At 45.0% G+C, this 12,136-nt stretch overlaps 1 protein-coding gene across 2 annotated transcripts in view; it reads left to right on the top strand.

Annotated features, from left to right (window-relative positions):
* Nucleotides 1-12,136, top strand: part of NRG2 (neuregulin 2) — a 286,620-nt gene that overhangs the window by 187,465 nt on the left and 87,019 nt on the right. The window contains exons 4-5 of one of the 2 annotated variants that reach the window (XM_054036433.1): nt 1,722-1,840; nt 8,490-8,555. In XM_054036433.1, coding sequence (XP_053892408.1) covers nt 1,722-1,840; nt 8,490-8,555 — 185 coding nt within the window. The remainder of the gene's footprint in view (nt 1-1,721; nt 1,841-8,489; nt 8,556-12,136) is intronic. The other variant, XM_054036434.1, reaches the window with a different exon arrangement.

The following is a 12,136-nucleotide window of genomic DNA, read 5'->3' as shown; positions in this document are numbered from 1 at the left end:
CATTTTTTCTGATTAAATTCTTCCTCCCAGCTGATTGGGCTCATAATTGTTTTCAACATTGTGAAACTGACCCTTTTAAAAGCACCAAATATCTAATTCTGGGCTGGACCTAATTCTCTTTACACACTCTAAGTGTGATGAAGTCATGATTGCTTGTACATAAGCTACCATTAATTTTTAGTTCTACAATCAGTTCCTTTTTTCCTATCAAGATGAGGTCTAATATAAAATTCCCCTGTGTTGGACGAAGCACTTTTTGAGTTAGGAAATTGTCATCTATAACATTTAGAAATTCACAGGGATGTTTTAGTATTGTCAGCAAGAGACCTTTAGCATGTGTCACTCCAGTTGAAGTCCCCCATGATCTTGCTGCTTTTTTCCACTGTGTATTATAGATAGATGTGTAAGGAGCCTGGTCATCCTGTTCCCTAGTGTCATTGGTGGTCTGTAGCGGACACCAGCTGCTACTCCATCTTGTGCTTTATCTGTTGGGACATTGATCCGTAAGCGTTTAAGATAATTTTCCTCTGAGTTATCAGTGACTCGGAAACAGGTAATACCATTTTTGAAATGGAGTGCCATTCCCCCTCCCCTTTTGTCCACTCGATGGGGTATAACCATTGATTTTTAACATTCCAGGTAGAATCAGCACATGAAATGTGTACCTTAATAAACAGAGGATCCTTCCCGAGAATGAGCATGATCTCATCCAGTTCTGATGCTAGCACACTTCTCATTAGCAGCTCCCAAGCTCTTCTCCCATATACCTGTTCCCATGCTAATTAAACTCAGAATGCAGGATAGGTGGTAATGTTAGTTCCAACAATGTATAATTTGTTGTTCTTTCCAGGTGCTTCTAGCCACTAGGAACCCAGGGACTCACATGGACTTCAGACCCTGTGTGTTAGCAATACCTAGGGTGTGGATGCTGCCTCTAGTTGCTAGCCTAAGTGAGGCTAAAACCAGCCACACCACTAGCTCAAGTAGAAGAGGCTGGGGTTTGGGGGTTGAGAGCCCTGGATTCAAGTCCTGATGCCAGCTGTATGCTGCAAATTTGTGTTCAACCAGAGCACATTACACAACGGTGCCTATGTGGTACTTGAACCCTGTGGAGTTCAGAGTCAGTGATCAAGCTTGTTTGTGAGGAAAAGTATATAACATGCAGCTTTAGTTCATGTTTCCCTCTAGTGGCTGGGTCTGGTGGCTATCACAGTCTGCTCCTAACAGGTGCGGGAATACTCATGAAGCTCCAGTAGTCGAGGCCTGTGCTTTTGTTGCTGAAGGACCTGGGTTCAGTCCACCTCAGATAACTCAGGTTGTCCGTAGGTGTCATTACACATACACAGTGAGATAATTAGCTCTTTAGCTACTGGACTAAAGTATAACGCTAGGCTCACAGGCTGTTGGTTTTATGGTGCATCAGACAGCGCTTCTGCATCCCCTAGCGCCATTCTCAGGCCTTGGTTCATTGCTTACTCAGAGGGCAGAGCATCGCTTCCTGCATTGCACCAGTACTATTTCCTGTTGAGCTTGCACTTCCTTTGGCAGTGTCCCATCCAAATACTGACCAGACTTAACCCTATGTCGTTTGTGAGCTCAGACAGCATGAGATCAGCACTAGGTGACTCAACCTGTTTGGGACAGATGGTGGGAAAGGGCTTTAATTTCATAAACATTGTTCATGGTTGAGTAAAAAAAAATTCTACTTTATTTTTCAACAGAAAAATTTCCAGGCTGCAGTTCAATAAGGTGAAGCTGGAAGACGCTGGGGAGTATAGCTGTGAAGCCGAGAATGTGCTAGGGAAAGACACAGCAAAAGGCAGCCTTAATGTGAGAAGTGGTAAGTTGAGACACCAGAGACTGTCAGGAGACAGCTATTGCCTTTCTTACACTGGGGGAGCATGTTCTGCACATGATCTTTCTTGTGTATTGTTTAATACTTTCAGGATATCAAGTGAAATAATCTCGGGAGATAAAGAAAAATGCAGCCTAAGCATAAATGTTTATCGTCACCATCTGCCACTGGCAGAGTGGTTGATCTACACTTTAAATAAACTGCAGACTAAATATTATTAAAAAAACAATTGGAGGCGGTGGAAGTGGAGGAGGAGGTGGATTTATACTTTTAGAAGCATTTCTGAGAAGCAAAGTTAAGGTATAACTTCTCTATGAGTGAAATGCCGACTGATTTTCATCCAGTAAGGTCCCTCTCCCTGGGAGTCACGTGTGGGCTAGTGAATGGAGCCAGTGGTTGGGCGTTAAAAGACTTTAAGTTTTGTTACAGACTTGGCCATGTCACATGATCCTCCTCCTGCTTACTACTGCAAATAATAATACTGCTCAAATAGGATTAAGTTGTGTTGCTCCCAGCTTTAAATGGGACTATTTTCAGTATTAAGCACACCTTCGGTAGTGTTTGCAGACTTCGGCCTCTACTTGTAACTTTGGGTAGGTTAATCAACCTCTCTGTATGTCTTAGTTAACCCATCTGTAAAAATAAAGGATACTTATCCAGATCTGTAAAGGCCTCCAGATGCAAAATGCTAGTTGTGTGTTAAGCATTGTGTCTGAAGAGAGCCTTCAGGCTCTGCTATATCTTTTCCATTTACGAAAAGAATCCAAAGTTAGTTAACTGGACAGCACAGCCTCTTTAAACTGTTTGAACTGCATTCTCAAATCTGGACAGTCATTACGATAGCAACATATGCATGCGCAACAGATAACTACGCCTGGAAATCAGACACAGCGTGCATGTATTTTATGGTCTCCACTTAGGCAGCTGTGTTGTGAAAATGTAGCCCTTTTATCAGTCTCAGATGGATGAAATATAAGTCACTGACAATCCTTTCCGCTCAGTGAGGATGGAGTCTGCCTGTGTGATTGTACACAGACTAGCACAACTGAGGTCTGATAGGAATGCCAGTGAAATGCAAAGCAGAATTATGGCAATTTAACGCTGCTAGTTCCCACAAATTCAGACGGCATCCACATTATGTAGTGTATAAATGTTTCTTCAGACAACAGGTAGGGTATGATATGAGAGGTGTGTGTTGGAGGAAAGGACAAAGGGTTTTCATTCATTCTCTGCCTAGCTTGGAGGTTGCATCTCAGACAAATGTCCACAATCTCACCTGGAATTTGCAAGGGCTATTCTGGCCACTGAAAACCAGAAATAACAAATGCAAAGTTCTGGTCTCTCGGCCTAATTCTCTGGGCTGTCCCCTTACTGAGTGGGAGCTGTAGATTCCATGGTGAGGGAAGCACTAGAAATACAGAAAGACTGACTCAGTGGTGCAGTCGTACCTACTGTAGCGGTATTAATCCACCACCAAAGCTTCCTCATAAGCATACCTTAGTGGCATTTAGCTGCATTAACAGCAACATCTTTACTGTTGTTACTTGCCAGTCATCAGCATTAGTGCGGAATAGCCAGGGGTGAAAGTAACTTAGGGCTGGTCTACACTGTGTGTGTGGGGGGGGTGTCGATGTAAGCTACGCAACTTCAGCTATGGGAATAGCGTAGCTGAAGTTGATGTATCTTATTTCGACTTACCTCCCGTCCTCATGGTGCGGGATCGATGGCCGCAGCTCCCCCATCGACTCCGCTTCTGCCTCTCACCCTGGTGGAGTTCCGGAGTTGACGGGAGCGCGTTCGGGGATCGATCGCTACCTGCCGATCCGGCGGGCAGTCTGGACGTACCCTTAACGGACTTACCGGTACGTCACAGTCCTTATCAGGCATGGCCTCAACCCAAAGAGGCGTGGCTTCAATGGAAAGAGGCGGGGCCTTTCAAGATTTAAAGGTCCTGGGGCTCCGGCTGTGGCTGGGAGCCCCAGGGTCTTTAAATTACCCCGGAGCTACCAGCTGCAGAGGCGACTGGGAGCCCTGGGGCTCAGGGGCGAATTAAAGGGCCCGGGGCTCTGGCCGCAGCAGAGCTCCGGGCCCTTTAAATCTCCTCCAGAGCTCTGCCGCTACTGGGATGGCTCCAGTAGCGATTTAAAGGGCCAGAGGCTCCGGCCGCTGCAGGGAGCCCCAGGCCCTTTAAATTACCGCTGGAGAAGCCGGTCCAGTCTGGCACAGCGTACCAGCTCTTGCCGGCACGGCGTACCGGACTGTACCAGCTTACTTTCACCTCTGGGAATAGCTGATACTTAGTACAAGACCTAGGGCTCTAATGGTGGTCACTTGTGAAAGGTAAATATAAAGGTGGTGGTCACTGTATGCAATCACAGTCCACCACTACTCTGACCTTGTCAGTCTCCTCTTTGAATCCTTTCATTGGCTACCTCTGCTTCTGGCCCAAGTTCAAACTTCTCGTTCTCCCACACTGCCTACATCTTTGCTCACCCAGAGTCTCCCGCCTAAGCAGGCACTGCATGCTTCTCGCATTCTCATTTTACTGTCAAATTCTTCCAGTCTGCCCCCTCCAGCTGTCCTTATGCACCAAACAGTGACCCCTCTTTTTTCATATCTCTCCTTAAAGAACATGTCTTACGTGATGCCTTTCAGTAGTATGCTTTCCATGATATTTGCTCCTCTTTGAGTCTGTATCTTCCTCTGGTGGGTAAACTCCACTGTCTTGTCTATGAATTAAATTGTAAGCTCCTTGGGGCAGGTCCTGTGCCTCTCTTTCAGCATGAGCCTACTGCATAAATCGCTTTCTTATTCTATAAAGGACATCGATAAAACAGTAAAGAAGGCAGGAAACACAAATACAGCAAAATAGGAAAGAACACGTACGCGAGACATTCACACTGAACAGTGGTGGCTGTACTACATAAATGGTCAAAGAAAACCAGACACAGGTTACTCATGCCTAGGTCTTTGATTCATAATTCGCCAAAATGGACTTCACCTGAGTAAAGCAAAGAAGAGAAAGGGAAGAAATAGGAATAAAACCCCAGGCTGTGAGAACAATCACTATAAAATCCCATGTCTTCTGCAAGAAAAATCTCAAAATTCTAGATCTTTTTATGGGTGACCAGACGGATGCCAATTTAACTGATATGATAAAGGTACGGTCTGACCCAGATACCCTTGCATGTGGCTGCTCCATTGTGCAATATAACAGCGTGGTACTGCTGTGGGTTTTTTGTTTTGTATTTTTAATTAAAGGGAGAGTTTAGCTCTAGTGAAAGGTACTGGACTGATACCCGGCACTGAGATTCATAGGGCTGATCCCAGCTGCTGATCTCCCACACAGGGGTGCAGCCAGTGCTTAAGTTGTAATGAAAGAGGTACCGGGGCTTAAACAATGATTTAATTTTAAATTTATGACTTTGAATTGGCAATAATACCACCATACATTCAGTCATAACACATTTATTTGAAAGAGTAGCCCACTGTCTAAGGTGCCACAAGGACTCCTTGTTTTTTTTGCTGATACAGACTAACACGGCTACCACTGAAACCTGTACTGTACTAGTGTTATGTTTACAACCATGTATTCTACATCATATACAAAGTAGTAGCTTGTGCAGAAAAAAATTAAAAGCAACTACAGGAAAAAAAAAGTCTGAATATATTTGCTAGCTACAGACCTCTCCACCTTTGCCCTGGTTCTCTCCCTAGTATTGTTACACAATGTTATTCTCACACCTCCCTTATTCTCTGCCCTGCTGTACCCGCCCCCCAAACACATACACACATCCACAACCATTCTTTGTTCAGTTGAAATGACAATAACTATGGTATTATATTGTTCTACTACTTAACAACCAGCTATGGTTCTTCACAGTAACAACTTTTAAATGAGTCACTAAAACTAGTTAACGATGTCTGCTTTGTTTTCTATATTGTTAAGGAACATTACTAAGAGCAATGAAAAATTATATTTTCGTATAGACCGAATAAATGTAACCAAACTAAAAAAAAAAAAAAAAAGATTTAAGACCTTTCTTTACCCTAATCCTGCAGTGTTTGAGAGAAGTGGTGTTGGATACAGCCTTGTGCTTTACTTCACCAGAAAATGCCAGCAAGTATATTTGCATCCCCTACTAGAGCTCTGCATGGGACTATTTTTTTTAATCCTGCTCCCGTCCCACCCTGAGATACCCACTCCTGCATTGTTTGAGTTTTCCCCCGCTATTATGGCAGCGGGTCCTGGGGCTCCCAGTCCTGCTGCAAGGCACTACTCCCTACCGCTTTTTTTTTCATTCGCTCCATTTTTCTGCCCTAGCTTTGCACCCGGGTGGCTGCACTGCTCGTCCCTCCCTCGTTATGACCCTGATGGATACAACTATGTTGAGAATTTTAAGAAAAACATGTTTCAGAGGAAAAAATAGAGATTTTTTTTCACTTTCCTAACTGGTGCAGCAAGCCCAGAGGAGTGAGGGCTCAGACCTGACAAGCCCCAGCATAAATTAAGCACAGGCTGCAGCATTATAAGTGGAGACCTGGGTGGACCCCCAAAGCTAGTAACGAGCCTCCTGGGCCAATGGGAGTGTGTCACCCCCCCCCCCCCATGGGCACTAGGGTGACCAGATAGCAAGTTTTAAAAATCAGGACGGGGGGGGGGGGTAATAGGAGCCTATATAAGAAAAAGCCCCAAATATTGGGACTGTCCCTATCAAATCGGGACATTTGGTCACCCTAGTGGGCACTCTGTCCCCTTCTAGCTATGGCTGTGCTGCAGGTGGAGGTTGATAAGGCTGCTACAGTCTTGGCTCACAGAGCAGGCTCTCTTAGCTCATACTTTAGAGGCACATGCATTTTGATCCATAAGTTTGGGGTTCGATCCCTGCTGCCCACAACCCAGCCAGGGGGCACTATAATTTTTGCAAAGTAATTTTTACTCCTCCCCACCGACACTTTTATTTATTTATTTATTTCCTTTTGAGAAAGGTGTCTATTCCAAGTTCTAGGATCCTTGGCTAGGAATTGAATTGGAAATGTAATCCATAACAAAGGCCACAAATAAATAAGAGCAAAAAAGGAGTACCAAACCGATAGCCACTCGTTACTCTCAAAAATGCTAATCAGCAAAAATAAACATCCTCCCCATCCCCCTTCCCCCACCCTCAATTCTCACTGAACCAAAACTTTCCATCCCCCACAGCTGAGCCCCTTATAATGGATGGCCTTTTCAGGGCAACATGTCCAAGCTACTGCAGAACAGGGAGCAGGGAATTCTAAAGTTCCTCGTGTAGCACATGCCCAGTCATCAGCCTCCTTTCTGATAACCCAGGAGGCTCCAGCACAAGTGCTTCTGCCAAGCACAACCACATGGAACGAGGCCTCTCTCAGCCAAGCAGACCCATGAAGAACTTTATTGGCTGAGATTAGCCCCTTAAATGCAACCCAGGCAGTCAGTCCATACACAGCACTAGTGAGAGTTTTCAGTTGCTGAAACTGAAACATTTTCACTTTTTTTGAGGAAAATTAGAATTTTCCAACCACCTCCTTCAAGTAATCTACTCTTGAAGTGCCAGTGGCATAGATTGTACTGACGAGGCCACATCCAAGAGACAGAAATGCCGCCCCCTCCTTACCAGATGCATGTGGAGAACCTGAGTTTCAAACCTCTTTTTGCTTTTGTTTGTGTTTTCCTTTAATTGCTCTTTCCCACTTTTCTCTTTCTGCTCACCTTTCAGAGAGGTAAGTGGTGGGCATCCCAGTACTGCATCCACAAGGTGATTTCCCAGAAGTGTCTCCTAGGCCTTGTGGTCCTGCCGGTGTCTCCTTTTCCTTTTGCAAATGTTGAGGGAGATAAGGAGCTGTGCACTGGATAGTGATGGTGCCAGCTGGTGACACCTGTCAGCCATCTTGAATATAGTGAATAAGGAATGCGCATGCCTAGAATTTTCCAGTATTTCCATTCCAAAGCAAAGCACTAGTCTATCTAGTCTGATATATTTCCTTGGGTAGTGGCTACTGTATTGCACAGAGGAAGGTGAAAAAACAAACAGTTCACCATTGTGAATCTGAGAAATTCCTTCCTGTCTTCTGCTAACTGATCAGTTTAAGCCCTGCAGCATACATGCTGATCATCTATTGCATTACTTTATCTTGCATAGCTACAAATGTTACTTACAGTCATAAGCCTACCTTTTCTTAAACTCAGTCAGTGTTTGTCTCAGTGGCCTCCTGTGGTCCCATCTTTGGTTACTAGTCACCATTATGTCAAGGAAGGAATCCGTCATTCAACTGTCTCATCTACGTGTCAAATTCAGGGCTGTATATCCATTTCCTCCTGCTGCTTTGTAAACACAGGGATAATAATAGAGTGAAACTTCTTAGATCTGGTGGAATAACAAAGCAATGCACTGTGCTGGGGCACTCCTTAACATAACTGCTTTCCCTGATTATTCAAATGAGAACGCTGAATAGGCCAACCCCTACAGACACATTTAAAATCCTCCTTGAATATTCTGTACCAGCAAATCCCTCAACACCTGTTCCAACACATATCCCCAAAATAGCTAATCGACCATGATCTTTAGCTGCAAATGAATATTTTGTTCACTACTTTCTACCTTAATTTCCCCAGGAACAACGAATGCACCACAAGTCTTACGTGCTTCAGAAACTAAATTAGTTGTAATGGAAGACGAGTGTAAGTACCTCCCCCCCCCCAGATTCTTTCTCTTTATTTATTTTGCTTTGATAACACATTTCACTTTAATATTTTATCACATCCTGGCATATACTTAATCTCCACTTCTGTTTAGTTTCCAAGAAAGGCCTTGATCGCTAACTAAATCCTTCAAAGAAAATGTTTGTTTCTGATACCCAAGCTCCAGAGAGAGAGGAGCAATTAACAAATGTTGGAATCCTAACTTGACAATCAAGGTGCTTTAAAAGTTTTAGCCAGGGCCGGTGTAACCACTAGGCAAACTAGGCGGCCACCTAGGGCGCCAAGATTTGGGGGCGCCAAAAAACGGTGCCCCAAAATTGTCTTTTACACTATTGCTCCCGGTGGGGGGATGGGCCACTCGCAACCGCGTAAGCACCTACCTCTGCGGGCATCCTCTGCAACCTAGGGCCCCGCCGCCTCCCTCCACCATGCCCCACATCACTGCCCGCCTCCGCCCGCCCTGCCAGCCGGGAGCCGCTGCCTCCCCGAGCTGCCACATCGCTCCCTAGCCTGCTCCCTCTGGCTCTGACAGTCCCGGTCCCCCTGCCGCAGCAGCGGCTGCTGCCCAAGGGCTGTCAGCTGCAGATCGGAGTGGGTGACAGCAGCCCACCTGCAGCTGGCCCTATTGACAGCAATGCAGTGGCGGGGAGGGGCAGGCTGGGGGAAAGGAAGAGGAGACCTTGGCCACCGCCGGTCCACCTGTGGGGGTGGATCATGGCCCTGCCAGAGGATACAGGGTTAAAGAGCTGCAAAAGTGTAACCATCCTCAGCACATGCCACCTTCCAAGGCTTCATCCCTGCAGCCCTGTGGAGCAGGTAAATAGAGCCCCATTTTGGGGGAAACTGAGGCAGAAAACAGGGACGTGACTTGCCCAAGGTCACCCGGGGAGCCATTGTCAGAGTCCTGCTTTGAACACAGGAGATTGAGGCTTCCAGTTCTGCGCTGGCTCAGACCATTAGACCAGAGGCCTTCAAGCCCTGAGCTGTGCACCCGCCCACACAATGTATTAATCTGAGATTCAGGGGCAGCACACTGCAAGTTTTCCGTGAAGAAACACGGCTGTCTCAAGCCCTTATGGCTACAAGGAAAATCTTCCAAAGCTGATGGGCATCTAGCTGACACAGTTCTGTCTGCCTGAGTCTTCAGCTGGGACAACAGCTCTAGGAAATGTGGCAGTATCTGTTAAATCTAATTATGACACTGTCAGAGCCAGATTTTCATGTAACGTGGGTGTCCAGTTGTGTGGTGCACAACCACTGCAAGTGTGCGAGCAAATCAGGTTAAGTGCAGGCTGCAGCACCCAAGAGATTTTTGTTCTCCCACTGAATGACAGCAGATGCACCAGTAACTTTACTAGGTAGAAGTTTAGTGACCACATTAGGGCCATATCCTCCCCACTCCCAGCATTGGGCCAACTGCCCCTCATCATTCTCCTGATTGCTTGTATTGTTATTGATGGGAGATCTGCTGTGGATTGAGGTGTGTATATGGACCTGCCTTTGCAGGCTCAGTCCTGGCCCAGCATTTGAAATAAATTGCCTTGAGTTTCAGAAGTACTGAGAACCCTGGAGTTCCCACAGACATTGGGGGAACCGCAGGTGCTCAGCATCTCTGAAAATCAGACCCAGAATGACACTGATGCCTCTGCCCTGGGCCAGAGCTCTCTGAGTAAGGGGCTTCAGCAGTGATTGGCATGGGGCAGAGTAAAGCAACCAGGACGGTCATGACAGAGGCTGGAACACTGTCCTCGCCTCACACCTGTGGGGAAGACAGGCCTTCAGACACCCCCTCCCGCCTGCATTGCACTTTCCAGCCCAGGTGCAAGGAACCATTTCACACCAGGTGCTGTGGGGAGCTGAATCCCAGAACGGGGAAGTAACTTGCCTGAAGTCATCCAGTGAGTTGGTGCCAGGGTGGAGAATAGAAGCCAGATCCCAACTCCCAGCTCTGTGCTCTGATCCCCAAAACAGCCCTTTCCAGATCTGGGGGGGAGGGGTGCAGAGGGGCAACTCTAGCCACCTGCAGGAGACCCAAGGCCATTTATTTTCATTAAATATGTAGACTAAATAATGAAATTAATACATTTTCAAGCCGAACGTATATTAATTCTAATGAACAATGCCACATTATTCAGTATTCATTTTTGAAACTTTATAATATGCGATGCTCCGGGGCAAGGGGAGGGGGAGGGGGAACGCAAGGTGGAAGTTTCGCCTAGAGTGCAAAATATTCTTGCACCGGCCTTGGTTTTAGCCATGCTTTAAGAGATGCAAACTCTTTCAGTGAATAGGTTTTATTTATATAGGTTATATATATGCATACTTTATTTTCTATTTTTCAGTTTGTTTTTTATTTTTTCCACAAGGATAAGTAGGAATATAGGAAACCAAGAAAAAGTACCTTTGTAATACATGCATAGTATGGATAGTAGCAGGCAAATAGAATTGTACTCCATCACTGTATTTTTATCATACATTTCTAGAGAGCAAGGGCAGATTTACTGATATATTTCATTTGGCTGAAATGTTTTTATCGTTCATTTTTATTAGATTATTCCTTTCGTGAAAAACATAGAACATTAAAAATAGAACTACAAAAGCTAGCCACCAAGCAAATCTATAAAAGCCTGATGTCTGTCAGATATATTTATTATACTGTCAGTTCATTCAAGAGTATAATGCTGTTTCTATAAATGAGTCCCTCTCCCTTTTCAAAGACACCCGACTAACCTAACACAAACAATACACTGGACATCCCATAATGATCTCATCTAAGCTGGCTTCAATGCTTAGAACTGTAGATCAAACAATTACAGTGCAGACTGCTGTACCTCTGTGGTGAAGATTTCAGGTCTGGGGCCATAATCTTTTTGGATTCATTGGGAATACTCCTGTGAGGAAAGTCAGTCTCACACTTAAGTTTGCAGGCTCAGGGCTTAGTTTCAGCCCTTAAATCACCTTCTCTCCCTACCAATCTTTTGAGTGTGTTATTTCCAGAACCTAACAGCAAATCATTTATATATGTAAATGATATGTTAAAAACAGTTACATGAAGATTACAAACCAAGGTGATACTACTTGTACATTTCCAAGAAATAATGACTATCTGCTGTGCCTTGCTGTTCACCTAGCGCCTGACTGTGTGATAGCAACATGGACCACTTCGCCCGTGGAACTAATATGTAGGATTGGGTCATTTAAGGACTTGATCCTGCATCCCATACTTCTGGCTAGTGCAGTCAGGATCCTCTATCTGTTGTCATTAATAATATAATGTTATATGTGTGCATGGCCCGTGACAGATAAAGGAACTATAGTGTCTCTGCCTTGAAGAACATATAGTCCAAAGGCCTTACCTTGCTCCAAACACAAGTAGTTCTGTTGGGTTGGATTGCTAATGGGAGTGAAGTTTTTGGGATAACGCTGTAAATTAAGACGTGACATGACAAAAGAAGGTAAGAAATGCTGGGTTGGGGAAAGGTTGAGTTTATAGTGATTACAATTTTAATGTGGATTCTTTCTGTTTGGAAGGATCCATCTTCTGGCTATTAAACTACCTA

The sequence above is a fragment of the Malaclemys terrapin genome, chromosome 8 (genome assembly GCF_027887155.1).
Source record: "Malaclemys terrapin pileata isolate rMalTer1 chromosome 8, rMalTer1.hap1, whole genome shotgun sequence".
Taxonomy (NCBI): Eukaryota; Metazoa; Chordata; order Testudines; family Emydidae; genus Malaclemys; species Malaclemys terrapin.
The sequence above is the reverse complement of the archived record's forward strand: the minus strand, read 5'-3'. Positions and strand labels throughout refer to the sequence as shown.